General features: G+C 38.7%; 1 protein-coding gene across 2 annotated transcripts in view; it reads left to right on the forward strand.

Moving 5' to 3' along the window:
• Window positions 1-19,792, forward strand: part of sipa1l2 (signal-induced proliferation-associated 1 like 2) — a 63,153-nt gene that overhangs the window by 23,501 nt on the left and 19,860 nt on the right. For both annotated transcript variants that reach the window (XM_079856724.1, XM_079856723.1), the window contains exons 2-9: window positions 7,178-8,902; window positions 9,047-9,174; window positions 10,038-10,226; window positions 13,670-13,844; window positions 14,167-14,270; window positions 15,757-15,914; window positions 16,690-17,275; window positions 19,022-19,296. In XM_079856724.1, the coding sequence (XP_079712850.1) occupies window positions 7,531-8,902; window positions 9,047-9,174; window positions 10,038-10,226; window positions 13,670-13,844; window positions 14,167-14,270; window positions 15,757-15,914; window positions 16,690-17,275; window positions 19,022-19,296 (2,987 nt within the window). In that variant the 5' untranslated portion in view covers window positions 7,178-7,530. The remainder of the gene's footprint in view (window positions 1-7,177; window positions 8,903-9,046; window positions 9,175-10,037; window positions 10,227-13,669; window positions 13,845-14,166; window positions 14,271-15,756; window positions 15,915-16,689; window positions 17,276-19,021; window positions 19,297-19,792) is intronic.

The following is a 19,792-nucleotide window of genomic DNA, read 5'->3' on the forward strand; positions in this document are numbered from 1 at the left end:
TTCCCAAATTGGTGAAGAAGCAGTCAAGCTGTGAGCTTTTAGCATGAAATTATGGGTCTACCTCCTTGGTAAAGTTCCGGCAGTGAAAATGACAAGATCTTGACATGTTCTGGCACACAAGCCTGCATTCCTGTGTAAAACATGCCAACTAGAGGTAATTTTGCTTGGGAAAATACTTAGGAAGTAGTTATATCTGGGTTGTATCGTACTGTAAATGAAGGAAATGTGGGTTATTGTGTTTCAGCCAGATCACTGACCTACTTCTAAACCACAGCCCTTTCTCACGGACCGTTCCATCTGTTTGCTCACTGTTGGAGGGCTATGTTTGTTTGGTAAACACCTGGAAATTATATTAACCCAAATGGTAAAGGTCAATGGCTGTATTCCCTTCAGAAAGCCCCCTCAGTGCACCCCCTGGGGTCCAACCTTTCAACTCGTGCCCAGACTGCCTATGAGGGTGTGAGACCTGCCTTTTGTTTGTTTATTGTTCTCTCATTGGGTCTGTTCCTTTTCCTCTCTTTCCCAACATTCACATCCTCATAGTTTGCAGTAGAGTTAGCCTTCAGTTTTTTATTAGCTATGCTTCTGCATCTAAAGTTGCAAATATAAATGATGTCCAAAATGGTAGTATCGCATAAAACATTTGTGAATACCGTTTCCATCCATTGAGCCGAAGAAAACAAAATAATCAGTTCCTGATAAACTGGTGCTACATATCAATAAGAAAAATGGATGTTGTTTTACTGAGCCACTTTGACGACAATGACGTTCAGGGATTTCAGAATGACCAAAACAGCATTTCTGTTGCTTTGCAACAAGATTGGTCTGCTGGTTAGTCCAGTTATGCCGTCCCATTGTGCAAAGTCACATTACTTTTTTGATTCATTTGACAAATGTATTCAGTACTTGTGTTTCCATTGTAGTTTATGCGCATGATTTCTTATCGGATAAAACATTTATCCGACTCAACTGAGCTCATACGTTTTTTTTATGCACACTTATAGAATTTATGCGCATTTTGGCATTTCCATCCAGCGTTTTTATTTTATTTTTATGCAATATCCCAAAATGCACATAAAAATAGGTGGATGGAAATATAGCTATTGTAAAGGGGACATTTTGGTTTTGGTTAAATGAGAAATGACATATCAGTGTCTGAATATACAGTAAAATGGCAGATAAATCAGCCAAGCACTACTTGGGATGTTAACTTTATTTTTTATATTTTATTTGTAATAAAATACTATGTATTTATTTATAATCAAAGCAAATTTTTATTTTATTAAATTTTATTATTTTGTTTTGATTGATCGATATTACTAGCCATCTTTCTGTTTGCCAAGCCAGGTCCACTAAAAGAATGAACAAATTTTATTTTTAGCAATCTACTATTTGCTGGACAGAAATACATGTATGTGTATGTGAAGTTAATAGTATTTTGTATTTAAAATAATAATAATAATAATAATAATAATAATTTTTCTCAATAATTTTTCTTTTAAAAAATAAACTTGGCAACGAGTTGTAATGTAAATCTGTCATGTAACTCATAAACGCTTTCATCAATCTATCTATGTTTGTCTTATGGATTTTAGATGCTAGTGAACTCTGTGCTGAAATGTCCGTGTGAAACGGTCTTGTGGGTTTTCCTGCATGCCGTCGCTTGGAATAAATCCAGAAGTGTTCATGGCATGTGAGGCATTAGGGCACACCGGCTCCTGGCTCTTGTTATAGTGCCTGTAGCTCTGGAATGCATAAGCGCCAAAGAGACTCCATCCTTACTCCTAACAAGGAAAGGGAAACGAGAACACAAGACCTCCCAGCTGCGTCTCAGGAATTAGAAATGTAGGTGAGCTCAGGGCTGAAGCGGAAAGAGCCTGGAACGCTTTGACAGCATCTGACAGGGTGTGCCCATGTAGGGTGTTCACTGGGGCTGATGTCAAACCTTTCTGGTTCTACTAGGTGTATGCGCACCCCGGTTACCCTGTCGAAACTGCTGGGCTCAGTTTACTCAATGCGTCTGTCAAAGTCATCCTTTTGTTTTTTCAATAAAACCCAGGAGCAAACAAAAGTGGACAGGACAGGAAGCAATAATCAATTAGGTGTAACCTTGTAGCATTGATTTGGACTGAGTTAACAGCATGGAGAGAAATTATTCAGTATTTTTAACTGAAAAGTAAGTAATTACCAAAAGTAATTTAAAAGTATGTCTATTTTAAATGTATTATTAAAATAGAAATAACAACATTTGAGTGAAAAGTTTTGAGTGAAAAGTCCTGTTATCTTGCATGATTTGAGATCCATCTTTTTTTACTTCTGGCCCGTTTCACAGATTTAGTGCAGAAACTAAAACATTTCTTCATATTTCTTTATCCATCTAAAATCCTTGAACTTTATTTGGAGGTTTAAATTAGATTTTTTGAATTCCAGATTTTCGGCATGGACTTTTTGACCTTTGTCTATTTCGGTTGGACAGACGGGGACTGTCTGTGAGTGAGCTGACCTCCTTTCCAGCATTGTTTTGATCTGTTTCGCAGCACATTTCAAAGACCATGTCTCAAAGAACACTGCTGTGCTGTGCTGTGCCTGTCAATCATCCAGTGAAGAGTGACGTAGTTTAGCTTTAAGTAACATCCGACCAGCTAAATCTGTTTTCTGAGAAAACAATCAAAATGTTGTGGATTTATCAAACAAAAGTGTCCATGTAAGCTGCTTATTCTTGATTCATGCTCGTCAGGAGGTGGACATTTCCAAAAAGAGGAGAAAAAAACAACAACCTTTAGTTCAAATATTCTCTCATATCTTCTGCCCCTATCAAACCCTGGGCAGACAGGGACTCCTTTTAACTTCTGTGGCTGTTGGAAATGATAGACAGGCCAATGTGGTCACAGTCCCCGCTATAGATCCAGCTGTCTAAATAGATTGGGTCAGTGTGTCTTTGCGGTGGGCGATGATAGTGATGATGAGCTCTGTTGTTTGGGCGGCACGGTGCATGTGAGCAAGCGTTTGAAAGCAGGGGACTGGCTCATAATGGTAATCAATGACCTGTACAGGGCCTGCAGCTGGACGGAGGGCGTCGGAGAGGACAGGATTGGCCATTTGCCTGACTCTGAAGCCCAGCGGGAGGCGGTGGGAGGGAGCCTTTCAGATGTGCAATTTGTTGTCCTATCAAGCCTTTGCTATTGTGCTTGATGTGCTATATCTCTTTCTTTTCTTGTTTTGGATAAGGCTGATTTATTGGGATCAAATGTGGTGATGCCTCTAAAGACAGTGAACACATTTTTCCATTCTTTTTAACGTAAATGGTCCCAAAACAGATATTTGTTGTATCCCAGGGATGTCTAGGAGGACAAACAGACCTCCTTCTGACATATGAATTTTTAAAATCACTGAGGATTGACAGTCAGAAATGAATAATTAATTTGAGTTACTTTTGATGTTCTTTCAATGATTAAGATGTGAGTTTAGACATACTAGACTTACGTGTTTCTGAACACAGCTATAAGGTGGTGGTGTAGATATTAGATGATCACACTCCTGAAGTACTAAACATTAGTTTTTTTGTGAACCTTAGGAAGAAACATCCTGATCATATTTTACCCCAAAATCTAAATAAGATTGTATTTTGATTTGCATAGTGGAAACTAGGCCAGTTTTAGGACCATTTAAAATGACATTATTTTCTTGACTATTATTAATCAAAATTAATCATATTTTCCTCCCAAATTTTGTAACGTAGGAAAAATTCTCATTTCAGTTATGTATTTGTTTTATTATTATTATTATATTATTACTATTAGATAATAACAAATAATATCATGATATTTAAAGGAGACATATCATGCTTTTAAATCGTTCCTTTTTACATATAAATCATACATTTGTAGTCTATATAAAGCGGAACTGCAATGCTTGGGTCTGAATTCCTCATTATTATAGCTCCACAGGCCCCTTTTCTACCCCTTTTCTGATGTGCGTCTGAGAGCAACTCGTTTTGGTGCGGTCTCTTTAAATACAATTGAGACACTTCATACCCCGCCCCCTCTCCAGGTGACACTCGGTTCAACTCCACCCCGTTCGGCCATTTTTGTAGTTTGATAGCAGAGATACGATTATCTAGCGGCACAGAAACTTTTTATTCACACGTTATTAACAAAATGTCAACAACGGAAGACTTGTCCAGCCAGCCTTACATGTTCGAGCCAGAGTCGGAGCCGGAGCGAGATGAAAATGAAGACGACGAACCTGCAGAACAACGTCTTCATATGGATGTATCGCAATGATGTGTTACTGTATTTACACATGAAACTTTGGTCTTCCGACCTTTTACCACTGTGTCGATTTATTTTGATTAATATGTGTGAGGAAGAGAGAGCAAGACAGCGTCTAGTTTGGAGACGGTGTCTTGTTTACACTTTCGCCTGGCTCCGAAGAGAGAGAGAGTGCGTGCGCGCGACCGGGTCTCTCTCTCTGCTCGTTCTTTCAGTTAAACATGCGCCCTGTCACCAGTTCATCTACATTAGACGGTGTAATGAAGCGTGTGGGTTACTACATCCAACAGCCGAACATTTTAACTTACCCTCTCGTAACTTCTGCATCTTTTAGCTTGGACTACAAAATTGCAGCGAGAAATAAAAATGGCGGATTGCTCGAAGTGTTGGGCTGGAAGTCAATGTCCTTATTTGGCAGTTCCGCTGCAAATACTGTGACGTAATAGTTCACAAAACGTCATAGATAACAGAAAAATCGGAACAGGTTGAAAAATAAGGCCAAAACAGAATATAAAGATATCAACGAAGCACCTGAAGAGAATAATTTCAACTTTTCTGTACTTCTAAACACTCCAAATATACAACAAAATGCATTTAAGGGCTAAAAAAGTGGATTTAGCATGATATGTCCCCTTTAAAGTTGAATTTTACAAATGTTCTTTAAAACTAAAATAATACTTTTTTTCACATCACAGCAGTGACAATGGTATTTTTTTTTCTGCATTATAATGAGAACTGACGGTATGTCAGTTATGTTGTCACTATGCAAAAAAATCTTGTTCTCTGAAATGCTACTAAAAATTGTCTTTATGCGTTTAAAATTTTTTGCAAAATATAATTTCTTATTTATTACTTTGGTTTTTTGGGTGGAAAAATAATTCTAGACCATTCTTGGCAGTTTTCGTGAGATTCACCCTATCGTTTGCCAGGTTATCAAGACTTTTTGTTGTTTTGTGAAAGAGAGCCTCCTTACAGGTTGCTTTTTCCTCCTTTTAATATTTAACAGCATTCTTTAATAATGAAACAGCTTGTCATTTGTGCACATTTATTTAATTTTTTTCTTGAAGCCCAATGCTAAGTTTAGCCTGACCAGCTCTCTCTGTTCACGCCACGTTCAATTTAACCCGGAGTTCAGTGCTGCTGGGAATGTTTCTGATCATGGAACTTTTGCATTTTAAATGTTTGATTACACCCACATTTTAAAAGCAATAATACCCCTGCATCTCCTCTGGGGATGAACATGTGTCGCTTTGTGCCTTTGTCTAAATGTCAATTGCGTATCTTTTGATGAATGTTTAACAAAAATTTCCCCCTTTGCTAGACGTCAACTGAAAAGGAAAGTCATTTCAGAGGAGGAGCAGGCTATTATGTTATGATTAAAGATTTATAAAACAATTGTTTTCTTTGGAATAACATGCACCCATGACTTGTGCACAATAGAACACATGTATAAAGTATATAAAGTCAATTTTGTTTTCATGTTGACATTAAATCACAGCTCTTGAGTCCAATGAATTTCCAGACTCTAGACGGATGCCGTTTGAAAAAAACAAAAACGTCAATGTGGTTCACAGCTGGTGTCGACGCTGACACAAAGATGTATTTATTTCAAAGGGAGGGTTAAAAGTATTGGGGTCAGTTTCTATGTAAGAGACAGACAGGACTGTGCTTCCAAAACACATTATTAATAAACGGTAGTTTAATCAGCTTGCCTTTCGAAGGATTATTTTTAGGTTGGCGAATTTCACAGCATGTCCGTGGTGGCGTCTGTCAGTAAATGTAATTTTATACTCCCTTCCGCTCTCACTAGTACTTTATTTTTGGATGATATGATATTGGAAAGCTCTTTCACTGAAAGGCAGTCTCAGCCAGTTCACTGCACTAAGCCAGTAATTCTCAACGTTTTTTTTTTTTGGGGGCTGCAAGGCCCAGATTATACATTGGATATCAAGTGATGACCCAACATAATATTAAAATCAAACGGAAATGTTCTTAAAATAAAATATTAAAATGTATTGAAATTAACATGAAGTTCTTAAGCTAAGTGCAATTGACAGATTTAAGTGACGAAGTTTAATTTAATTTCTGGATAGAGTTGTACGACCTTTAATGTCAACAACAAGAGATGTAAGAGTGTTTTCTCCTCTTTCAAAAGTTCACATTTATTTTTCAGTCCTAGCAAAGTATGATTTATGATTAATTGCATTTTATTAATTAGCCTACAATTACCGTAGTTTCTTTTCCATTTAAGAACCACTGAAATCAATGGGAGATCTTTGATTTGAAAATGAATTTGAAAAATAATTTATGGTAGAGGATAACATATTGATAAATAATTTTAATAATTTGTAATTTTCATTGTACATTTTTAGGTAATTAATTCTGAATACACCAGCTTGCATTTTGTTTTGTATTTGTGAAAAAGGACATAAAAAGATGGCCATCTGTCAAGTACTTTCAAATGCAAAATTGGTAAATGAATCAAAAAATGTGTTATTTTTCCCCAAAAGTTTTGTTAACACCTCTTGAAATAATAACGTTGAATATCATTATGACTTAATGCTGCAGAGAAAGTGGTTTGAATCTGTTCTGCAATTTATCACAGGTAGTAGCGTGCATAGATCAGTAATGCTTTTTTATTTAGATGTTTATCTCTAATTAGTCTCTAAGGTCAAAAAGTGGTACATTTGTTATATGAATGGCATGCATTCAGGTGAAAAAGAAATGTGCTTTCTGAATAGACATTCAAACCCTTATTAAATTAATTGGCCTTTTTGCTGATGCTTTGTTCATTTGAGGATTTTGAGTGCTTTGCATTCTTTCAAGGTCACATTGGTATCTCTTCCTCCCAAATGGATTCTCTAATGATCTCTCTCTCTCTCTCTCTCTCTCTCGTTCCTTTCCAGAGCATCAGAGAGATCCCACCTGGCTTTGTTAAGCTTACATGCCTGTGAAATGACCGTATCTTCTGCTTGCCCTCCCGTGGAGTGAGCAGTTGTCCTTGACAGTGAAACTGAGATAAAGAGACTCATTCTCCTCCTATGGATTACAGACCAATAGGTCTGAACACCCTGACGTGGGTCAGTCATCATTCACAGACTTCTCCCAGCGCCGTCAAGCTCCTTCGCTATTGCATAAAATGCTGGAGTTGGAATTTCTGTTCTGGACAATTTAACGTCAGGTATGAATATCCCTAACTTTAGGACCAGAGATACAGCAGACGAGGCCGTAGAAGCTTGAGAAGCGCCTCACCTCAGAGATGCAGACTGATGATCTTTTTGCCAAAAAGCTTCAAGCCTTGAATGGGAATATGGGACCTCCTGGCCCAAATACACAAGGAACACCAGCAGTGCCCAAGATGGGCATACGCGCCAGAGTGTCAGATTGGCCACAGAAGAAGGATGGCCATGGTCCACCACCCAGGTATGAGAGCCTAATGACGTCCTTCCAGAATGGACAACCCAGTCAATTGGCAGAAGATGTGGTCAAACAAAGCCCGGGTTCTCCTCCCAATCCCAGCTTTCTGGAGACAAAATATGGTCTTGGTAACCTTCTGAACCACTCTCCTGGTAAAGTTCAACACGCTCTCCAGAAGAGGAGCAACAGTGACGTCACCATCAGTGATATAGGGGCGGAAGACATGGATCAGACAACAATCAACCCCAACACAGGTGCCACTTTGCACAGAGAATATGGAAGCACGTCCTCCATCAATCGCCAGGGTTTGCCCAATGAAGGGTTTTTTGGCAATCTGAAGGGTTTCCAGCCTGAACACTCAGAGCAACCGAGCGCACCACCTCCACATGGCTTTCCGGAGTTTCGTCGGTTTCCGGAGAACGCCGTTTCTCCAAGTCTCCAGACTGCTGCGCAGATTGCACGGGGGGACATTCTCTGCATTCCGAACTACTCGGATTATGTGGATAGTTCGCTCTTCTACAGTCGGGAAAGGGAGAAGTCCTTCCTACAGCGGCAGAAATCTGAAAAGGGCGAGACATCCATTTTCCGCAGGCTGAAGACCATGAAAAGCGAGCAGCGGCAACTTGGCGAACACGACGATTGCAGCAGACATGGTCGTCCATTGAGTTTCCAGAGATGCTTCGCCCACTATGATGTCCAGAGTGTGCTTTTTAATATTAGCGAGGCGGTTACTAATCGTGCAAACTTAGCACGTCGGAAGAATATTACCACGGGGGCTTCTGCAGCGTCCCAACACCAAATTGGTGGGGGAATGGACGGTCCTGACCCCTTACCTATTTGTGAGTCCCCTTTGGACAGTTGTGAGGAACTTGGGCAAAAAGCTTGCACCGATCCTGACGAAGGGGATGGGAAGAGCAATGGTTTGGTGCTGACCTGCCCATACTTCCGTAACGAGATTGGTGGTGAAGGGGAAAGGAAACTGAGTGCCACCAAACCAAACAGTGGATCCCACAACAATGTGGGGGACAATTATACTATTGAGTCTACTTTAAGTTCACACTGCACCAACGCGGGGGTTTCTGTCTTGGAAATGTCCCGTGAGAATTATGCCTCTCGTGAAAATTATGCTGTTCCACGGGATTGCATCAAACGCTACATCATTGAGCACATTGACATGGGTGCTTACTACTATCACAAATTCTTCTTCAATAAAGGTATGTTTTTACAAACTAGACCTTGAATTCATGGGTCTACACAATAGTGCTCTATAGTGATTGATGATCTCACTTAGTAACCAAAATAACTGTGTATCTCTCACTGTATAATGTCGACCCCTTCTTATTCTCTTTTCTTGAAAGAGCACCAGAACTACTTTGGTGTTGATGAGAACTTGGGTCCGGTGGCAGTTAGCATTCGGAGAGAAAAGCTGGAGGAGGGGAAGGAGGGCCCACAGTATAATTATAGGGTCATCTTCAGGACCAGCGAGGTAGGACGGCACCTATTAAACACCGTTTTACCACATCATTTAACAGACCTCTGTAGATCCAATGTTCTTTGAGCCAGTCGAGTTCAGGGGTTTAAGTTAAGGGAAAGGCATGTCCAAACGTAATATTATTATTGTTTATATTTTTTTAATTCATTCAAATAGTTTTACATAAGAGCAATAAAATCTTAAATAAGCTGAGAATATTTACTGCATGTTTTTAAATTCTCATTCATTTATAATTGATTTCCACCTTCCCATTAAGTACATTTCCCAATGCTTTTACATCATCATCTCCTCTGAATACAAATCCGAGCTACCTCAATAAAAGCATTGATTGTTTTGGAAATCAGCTCAAGATGGATGATGTCTGTGTTGTACAATTGATTTTTCCATGTATGGTGATATAAATTACCTCACTGTACTACATGAGTCTCACCACTGATGCTATAACAGTCCCAACCAGTAAGGCTTTCAAATGGCAAGAGATCTTTCATATGAGGCCTGCCAGGGGTTTTCCTAAGGGTGACTGGATAGTTTGCTGAATTGGCGGTTGAGCGTACAATGGCCCTCTTGCTAAAAGCCCAAGCATTACTTCAGCATTCGCCACAGTTAGCTGAACTCAATTATTCATCGAAAAGGTTGGCAGGGCATGTCGCTGGATTCAGCATCATAGACGAGGCACTCTTAAAGAGTGCTTTGCCATTTGAGAGACTAGAATGGTTTATCCATCTGTTCAGTAATAGGATTCGAGCGTGCCGTGTATTTCATTTAATGGATACATTTGCTCAGTTCCGCCAACAATATGAACTATTTCCTTCTTTTCTATGAATATAAACTTCTCTCTTCACTCTGTCCATCTCCAGCTCACCACTTTGAGAGGCTCAATCATGGAGGATGCAGTTCCCTCCACGGTAAAGCATGGGACGACCCGTGGTCTCCCTCTTAAAGAGGTGCTGGAGTACGTAGTTCCCGAGGTCAACATTCAGTGCCTCAGACTGGCCACCAGCTCACCTAAAGTCCCAGAACAACTGCTCAAGCTAGATCAGCAGGGGGTAAGTACAGTACTAAAATGTCTACAGATAGTTTTACACATAGAAAGTGTGTAGATAATTTATTAGATTTGACCTTTTTAAATACCATAAATACCATATTAATTTATTTATTAGTTATCATGCTAGAAGAACGTCCTTGAGCTAACATAGCATGTAATTACGAGCACTACGAGGACAATGCTTTTTACAAGTTTAAATCATGTAATTGCAGTAATTATGTCATGGTGTGAACGCACCTAGAGTCATAATCTAAAACGGCCACATAAACTAAAAAAACATGAAAAGAAACACATAAATAAACAGATGAAAAAAAAAAAACATAAATTAGAAAGTGGAGTTCTGGGAGGGTCAGACACCGTATTTTATCTAATCGTCTGTCTTGTGTGTCAGCGTTATTTAAATGTTTATTTAGTATTAAACCACATAGCTTGTAATTAATTAGTTAAGATATGCTGTGATTTGAAAATTGAACATGGATTTTTATTTTTATTTTACATATATACACAGACGTTTCATGGAACGTTAGGTCATGAATATTTGCCTCAAAAGTCATGGAGAAGTCATGGAAATTTATTGGAAGAAATGTGTATGAAACCTGCTGTATTGTCCAGTCAGCATACAAGACCAGAACTATTATTAACTACTATTATTAACTATTATTTTATGATGCTCATATTAAAAGAGAGACTGCATAGAATATTTCTTTCTTAATTTATTCATGTTTTGTGTTTGTTATGCCATATGACCATTTTAAAATAAAAATAGAAAAAAATGTCGACAGTTTATTAATTAATCTAATTTAATTTTGTAAAAGAACTGTAGCAGTTACAGGACCTAAGGTATACTGTTTCCCTTATGCAGATATGACAATTTTAATTAAAAATGTTGATGTTAAATATAATACTTCCATTAACTTTTTTGTTAACTACCCAAATATTTGCTTCTTTTGTAAGTGCAACAATAAGCATTTCCCACAATACAGACAGGCTGTAAAATAATCATACCACCGTTTGGACAGTAAGAGACAGTTTGGCTAACACAAAGTGACAGGAGGGAAGAAACCTTCATTCTCCGTGATGATTCATTGCAAACAATGTACAATGTTGTGAACCGTACATGTCTGCAAGGCCTGTAATTACTAAGACATAATCAAGTGGGGGTTTAAGAAACCATCAGTTATGTCCTTCATATGTCCCATTCGCTTAGTTTTAATGCATACTGATAAAACCAGAAACAGATGTTTTAAACCTCTGCTGATGATGTGACATCCTTAAAAGCTGTTGTTCATTTGATAACTTAAGCAAGATTGAGCTTGTAAAGTAGTTCCTGTGGGCAAGGCGCCTATCAGGTGCTGCTGATGGCCTTACAACATTTCCGTTTGAGGGTTCAAATTGCAGGTGTGTCAGGATAAGACAGTGTTTTACTAAAGGAACCTTTTCTAAAAACAAAGATCCAATTACTTATTGACAGACTGGGACTTCTTAGACTGAGAGTGGAACAGAGAGATGAGCAGTTTTGTCAGTAAATTGACTGAATGGAATCTGAGAAGCAGTTAAAGTCTTGATCGATATTGCAGCCACACGACGGCCAGAGTGGAAAACCTGAACAGTAACCCTGTAGATTCAGAACAATGAATGCATTGAGTGCAGTTAGTTGTCAAAGTAATGATGGTAATTATTTCAAATGGTATTTAGTCATCTCAAATCAATCAAGTTCAACGAATACCTTATCTCATTGTAAAATGATAATTCAACTATTGTCCACCCTTCCAGCATTCAGACAGGAGGCAACTAGTTTTCAAGGCAAATTATTCAGCAAAACCACAGAAAACATCACCATGGCAACCACCTAGCCACACATAACGGGCCACTTGACCCATCTGAGATGCTACCAACTGTGACCAGCAACACTTAGGGTGAAAATGAAAGAAAATCATAGCTTGTCTTATGCTTTCTTGAATCCAAGTCTTTGGTCCATTTTTTTTTCATCGCACCTCCATGCTCTCTCCCAATTCTACCCCCTCTCTGATAATGGCTTTTTGGGGGGGTTTTGCTATTCCCCTCTAGACTAGACTGTTGGTGGCATTTTTATGGCACAAAAGCCAAAGCAATTGTAAGAATAGCACTAAAATTGCTTTTACCATTTTTAAAAAATTGGTATGGGGTGGGAATTATGTGTGATTTCAGACAATTATCGTAGACTTCTTAAAAATTCCTATGTCATTGTAAACCAGCTTTCTTCATATTGTCCCCCATTCAGCATTTCCTATTATTTTTGTTAAGTATCATATTTTTACTTTTATCTTTTAATAATTGTCCAAATAAATGCTTGTTTGGCTGTCTGAAGCCCAACATCTGTTTCCATTGCCTCTTCCTTTAGTTTCTGTCTGGTATGTGTCTCTCATACATTATGCAAAAGTGGCATCTGAGGCCAGTCTGCATGTCATTATGTGTCAGGCTTTTGCATAGATTGATGGCACTTATCATGACTATATCACCACTTGTGGTAGACAGTTTATATCACCAGAACATAATGTGCTTTAAAAGTGCTTTAAATGGTTTCCTGTAGACTAAGTTGAAGATTGGATAAATATATCCTTTTATTTTTTTTATTTTTACTGTGCTCTCTTGTGAGGTCGTTATTTTTTATTTTATTTTAGAAGTGCTTCGAAATTGTTTCTGTTATGTAATAAATCCTGCCATGTAATATGTGAGGGACAGTGTTGTTATTTTTAACTGAAATATATTTTTCATTAATTGAAATAAAGCAGAAATAAAATCTTGGCAACTAATTGAAATAAAATAAGTGGAAGTTGAAGTGCTAACATTATTCAAATTAAAACTGAAATAAAAATAAACTAAAGCTAAACAGAAATATATAATATATAAATGTATAAATGACGAAAGCACATAACTAAATTACTACAACCTAAACTAAAATTAAAAGGAAAACATAAAATTAAAGCTAATTCAAAATATTAATAAGTACTATAATGGTTGATAAATAATACTAAAATAACACTGGTAAAGGGTTAATATACAGTCATTATTGCAGAATAAACGCAGAAAGGATGATCAAGACCCTGACGCCAAGCAGAGGTTTTTTTTATTAAACAGTTTGAGTTTGAATTATTTTATTATATGTAAATAAAGAGACCACAGAATGATGTAATACATGAAAGGACTACAGTCTAGAAGATCAGTGTCCCAGAACGAGTAAAATGTACTGTACAGTGTAATGTTCATTTATAAAAAAAAATGTTTTAAAAATGACCACAGAATGCAGTGATTGGCCAGTATTTCAGAGAGCCATGTAATAGATGTAATTAGGGTTGAGGGAAGGATGTAACAGCTGGCTCAAACTTGAAGGGAGTACAGAAAAACTTGTCGAATGTCATTACGATGATTGAAACTGATTGTGTTTTTACTCTTTGAAACTTGTAGCTGAGTTACCAGCACAAAGTGGGCATCCTGTACTGCCAGGCCGGGCAGAGCACAGAGGAGGAGATGTACAATAACGAGAGTGGTAGTCCCGCACTGGATGAGTTCCTGGATTTACTTGGTCAGAGAGTCCGACTGAAGGGGTTCAGCAAGTACAGGGCACAGCTGGACAACAAAAGTGAGTGCTCTTCTCATGATGATATCTTCAAAATGTTTGAATGTTTGATTCGCGTTCACTGCTGTGAATCTTTGACAAGCTGCTTGGCAGCTTCGGGTTCATTTCTGAAATGGGTTTTGAACAATATACCATATTTGTTCTCAGGCAGTGCAAATAGGGCATTGGACAGTTTCTCATAATCTCTTAGTCTGTGCAGATGAGCCATTTGCAAATTAATATTGAACTGCAAGAGACTAATTCCGTATTTCATCATGAGTGTATGTGTCTTTTTTAATTTACTGCTTTTATACTCATATGTGTGATATAATCACGTTCTCTGCAGCGGACTCCACTGGCACTCACTCTCTCTACACCACTTATAAAGACTTTGAGCTGATGTTTCACGTCTCTACAATGCTGCCCTACACGCCCAACAACAGGCAACAAGTGAGTCGGACTTTCAGCTATCGCATGACCTCAAAAATATTAAGCAGCACTATTGTTTTCAACATTGATAATAAGAAATGTTTCCTGAGCAGCAAATCAGCATATTAGAATGATTTCTGAAGGATCATTTGTCAGTGAAGACTGAAGTAATGATGCTGAGTATTCAGCTTTACCATCACAGGAATAAACTACTTTTTACTTTTAAATGGTAGTAAATTATCACAACATTTTCATATAAAATGTAGATATTTATCATATGTGCTTTGGTCCCATTATTATTTTATTATTACAAACAAAAAAGCAGATAGTCCAAGATAGAGCAGCCTTCCTGCTGATTTATGCACACTTGAATAAGCACCTGGTCAAATGAGATTCAGGTCTGATCACTTACTCAGTCCTGTCTACACAAAACTCTTTCAGCTCTCGTCAGCTCTCTCTTCAAGTGCCTGGTCTTGATCTGTGATCTGTGCATCTACAGACCTCACAGAGCCCAGACCAATTGTCCTGCATCCTGCTAATTGTAAACACTTCAGCGGGCAGGCCACGTTGTCATGGCAACCGTCTGAATGCCCCATCTCAAAAAAAAAAAAGAAAAAAAAAGCTTTTTCAGTTGCACAGTGAGGAGCAAAACATATCAAGGATGATTATTAAGAATGTCATTTTTTGATGCATTTATTTGGTGGAACAAATTTTAAAAGATTTATTTCCTTCATCCGCTGTACTTTTTAATGGGCGGAACAATCCTAATAGAGTCGTCGATTAATTTACCACCATAACAGCTTTCCGTCAATGATTTCCTGAAATCCCCATGGCTAGACTGAGCTCAGTCGGATAATGAAATTGTGATTTGTGCTTTTTAAAAGAAAGCTGTTTTTACAGAATGATTAGAAAGAGAAGTAAAGGAGCCCTTGAAAGTGTCTTTATTTGTCTGATTTGTGGGATTTGTGGTTTTCTGTCCATAGGATCATGGTCCAATAGGGATAATCTTAGAAAATAAGCTGGTGAAGATCTCCACAGCTTTGAGTTTTAGTTCAGTACACCTCTGATCCTCTCTCTCTCTCTCTCTCTCTCTCTCTCTCTCTCTCTCTCTCTCTCTCTCTCTCTCTCTCTCTCTTTCTTTCTCTCTCTCTCTCTCTCTCTCTCTCTCTCTCTCTCTCTCTCTCTCTCTCTCTCTCTCTCTCTCTCTCTCTCTCTCTCTCTGCTGACAAGGAGATTAGTCCAAGGGATCTACAGTAGACTACAGCTAAACCTTTATATTTACACGTTACCTAAGCTTTCTTACAAACAGTTATTTGTCCAGTATGCAGTACATGTTACAATTATGTTTCGTCAAGTACAATGTCCCAGAGCTTGATGCGTTTTGTTTATTTCATTTTATTGAATGAAAATTCATTTTTGAAGTTTATTTTTGCTTTTGTAATTGGTTTCTTTTTTTAAATGTGCACTGTGTGTTGACTTTCTTCTTATTATCTGTTCCCCTATTCAGCTACTGAGGAAGAGGCACATTGGAAATGACATCGTTACCATAATTTTCCAGGAACCAGGAGCTTTTCCATTCACACCCCAAAACATACGCTCTCACTTTCAACATGTCTTCATCATAGTCAAAGTCCACAATCCTTGTACAGAGCATGTGTGTTACAGGTAAGACGTAAAATGTCAATTAATTGTCATTTTCATCCTAGCCTGTTCAATGCATGCTTGTCTTTTCCAATTAGGATGGTGGTTTGGCTTATACATGTGTCTTTGCTGAACTAAATACTGTTTTTAAAGTCATGCCTAACCCATCCTGAATAAATCCAATTTTGTAAATTAGAGATTTCATCTTAGTGGAAAAGGGGGTGGAGGCAAATGAAGATGCTTTCCAAACAGCTTGGTGACAGTCAGATTTGACCTCTCAGAACGATAGGGAGGATTAAAGGATAAGATCGAAGGGAATTCAATTTCCAGTCTTATTTACTCAGTGTGTACCTCTTAAGCTTGTTCAGCGTAACATTGCAGAGAGCTGAAGGAGGCTGGAACCTGTCTCAAAGCAAAATTGCCTGTCTCATCTTCTGAGCAGATCTGTGAGAGACTTGATTTCAGAATTGATGTCAATGTTGAAGTCAAACGGAAAAACCTCTCAACGCATTTTTTCTCACAGGAGCCATGTGCCTCCTGCCTTTGTATATTAATGTTAATGTTGAATGTGGAAATAATATCTCCTATCCTAGCTTAATATTACATATAAAAGATTTATATATATATATAAAATAATATTATATTGTATATTATATTATTAGATATTGTTCAAAAGTTTGGGGTCGCAAGGTTCTTTTATGTTTTGAAAGAAGTCTCTTGTGATCCAATTTTTTGGATTCTTTAATGCTTAGAACAGCATTTATTTGAAGTGACTAAACTCATTTCATCATATTTCTAGTGTTGCGGTTGCCAGATCCAAAGATGTGCCTCCGTTTGGACCTCCCATACCCAAGGGAGTGATGTTCCCAAAGTCTGCCGTTTTCCGGGACTTCCTGCTAGCCAAGGTGATCAACAGCGAAAACGCAGCCCACAAGTCTGAGAAGTTCCGCGCCATGGCGACGCGCACCCGCCAAGAATACCTTAAAGACCTAGTGTTAAACTTCACCGGTGCAACGCCTGTGGACGCATCAGGTGCAAAATTCAGCTTCATCACCCTAGGCGCCAAAAGGAAGGAACGCAGCCGCCCAAGGAACAATGCTCATCTGTACAGTACGGGAGCCATCACGTGGTCGGTGGTTGCCCGGGACAGCTGCCAGTCCACCGATATCGGTTGTTTGCTGTCCATCTCCCGCGAGTTTGTGGTGCTCATTGAGGAAGCAACCCGGGAAGTGGTTTTCAACTGTTACTGCAAGGACGTGATTGGTTGGAGCTCGTCCTCCACGGTTGGCAGGGTGAAGCTCTTTTACGAGCGTGGCGACTGTGTGGTTTTTTCCGTGCAGGATGGATGCCCAGAGGAAGTTCGAGAGGTCGTACAGCGATTAGAGGTATGAGTAGCAAATCCAAGAGGAAAGATCAAGTTTAATCTAAGCTGAAACTCAGACCAAGCTTGCCTTTTACTGTGAATAAGCGAGCAGTGTAGGTCTACAGGATCAAGTTTCTCTCGCAATCAGGGGCCAAGGGTCAATGGATTAGCATTATAAAGGTAGAAAGACAATGTTAGAGCAGATTACAGTACCTTAGTTTACCTTAAGCTTACCAGAACCATTTTATTCACTTTTGGATAAGTACATACATCAACACACACCTTAATAAAACAATATTAGTTCCACTTCTTGCTTTATTGCCACCCATTCATGCTCAGTTGGGCCAGAACTGCAGGCTACAGTGCACTGGAGGCTTAAATGGGTATACATGCTGTTTATGGTGATCGACCCAGGCAGCATGTGTGGTCCCTTCTCTTTGTGAGATTTGACAGCTTGTAAAATACTGTGCTTTAACTGTTCACAAGCTCTTAAATGTGTTTTTTACATTGGGTGGTTTGCTGTCATCATCATAGCATTTGTGCAGCAGACCATCAGCACTAAATTAAAATTCAGTCATCATTTACTCACCCTCGTGTCATTCCAAACCTGTATTGGCTGACTTTTCTTATGTGGAACACAAAATAAGTATTTTAAAAAGTATTGTAGTTTATTTGTTTTGGTCCATAAAATAAAAGTCAGTGACTTTTTTTTTGTACCCCATTGGCTTGCATTGATTAAGTACATCCTTTTCTCTTGTGCAGAAGAAAGTAAGTGAATACAGGATAAGAACAACATAAGGGTTTACACTTTTGAGTGAACTGTCCCTTTAGTATTACAATTTATGATTATATTGTATGTTTTAAGCATTTCAATTTAAATCTAGGTGTTGGGTGGGGGGGGGGGGGGTATATTTTTTAGCAGATAATAGGGTTTAATATAGTAAAAGCCAAGCTGCGTCTAAATAAACCCTTTCAGTAACGCTTTAGTTTAGGGTCCAATCCTCACTATTAACTAGTTGATTATTAGCATACATATTACTAGGATATTGGCTGTTTATTAGTACTTATAAACCACATATTAATGCCTTATTCTGCATGACCATATCCTACATTTCTTAATCCTACCCAATACCTAAACATAACAACTACCTTACTAACTCTTAACAAGCAGTAATTAGGAGTTTGAGGCCAAAGTCATAGTTAATAGTGAGTTAATAGTGAGAATTGGCCCCTAATCTAAAGTGTGACCATCCTTTCTAACTTAAAAAAGGAAAGCTTATACAGTATTTTTTTTAAGCACCTCAATCTCATCAAAGTGCTTTTGTTGTTTTTGTGGGTGCTTATAAAGATGCCTTTGGGCTCTAAGTAGCTTTGCAGAGTCTGAGTAAGATCAGCTTAAAACGGTTTGCTTAAAACTGTGTGTTTTTGGATAAAGTGCATACAAAAAGTTTAAGCTGCTATATCACACATACGTTTGTTTTAGGTGTCAGATTCTCAGCTCGGGTTGTAGGAATGTGTTATTCATGAGACAATCAGCATGTTGTGCTCTCCCATGTTGGTTTGCCATTGGTTAATTTCATCCTTCAGAGACCTGGCTTCAGTCATCATCTATTTCTCTGCATACCTGCCAACCCATCTGCATGCTTACCTGTGCAGGACCTTCTGCCCATCATCACAGCACAGATTTTATCTTTAAAAGTCGCTGAGGTGACAAAAAGCCTTGTTTCAGATGGTTAAAGTCATTATTTCTGCTCTGTCTTCTCCGCAGATGGTCACCAGGGGTTGTGAGACGCTAGAGATGACCCTGCGCAGAAATGCCCTGGGACAGCTGGGCTTCCATGTCAACTTTGAGGGTGTGGTAGCCGACGTGGAGCCGTTCGGGTTCGCCTGGCAGGCAGGACTTCGCCCTGGATGCCGTTTGGTGGAGATCTGCAAGGTCGCTGTTGGGACTCTAACTCACGAGCAGATGATTGACTATCTGCGGACCTCCACACCTGTTACGGTGGTGGCCATACAGCCACATGAGGACGGCACCCCCAGAAGGTACAGTTTGTCGTCCATCTTCCATTGGTAGCTTTTTGTTACCTCCTTACTTATCAAAATGTAAAAAATGTTCTTTAAATTATGTTGTTTATTACTCAAAGATGCAGCATGTAATAAACCTGGCATTTTCTTTGTCATGGACACATTTACCTTAAAACTGAACCTTTAATTCGGACAGATGGGCCTCACCAGTTTATCATGGATAAACAGAGGTCATCTCCTAAAGCGAAGATTAATCCTCTTGAGATCATCTGTGAATGATATGATTATAGTCTGTTTTTTTGTTGTTGTTTTTTTGAGCCTTTACATAAAAGAAACCACTTGCAGCAAACTGTCCTGAAATAGAAAGCGACCCAGAACCCTGTTGAACTTTGTTGAACATGAGCCTCATGTTCTGTTTGCTCATTTCAGAAGAGCTGAGGGCTTACCAAGAACATCAGAAGGCAGAGATTAAAGTGACCCTCTAGACTGTCAATAACTGGATTGACTTTTATCG

This window comes from Squalius cephalus (assembly GCF_949319135.1).
Source record: "Squalius cephalus genome assembly, chromosome: 22".
NCBI classification, from domain to species: Eukaryota; Metazoa; Chordata; class Actinopteri; order Cypriniformes; family Leuciscidae; genus Squalius; species Squalius cephalus.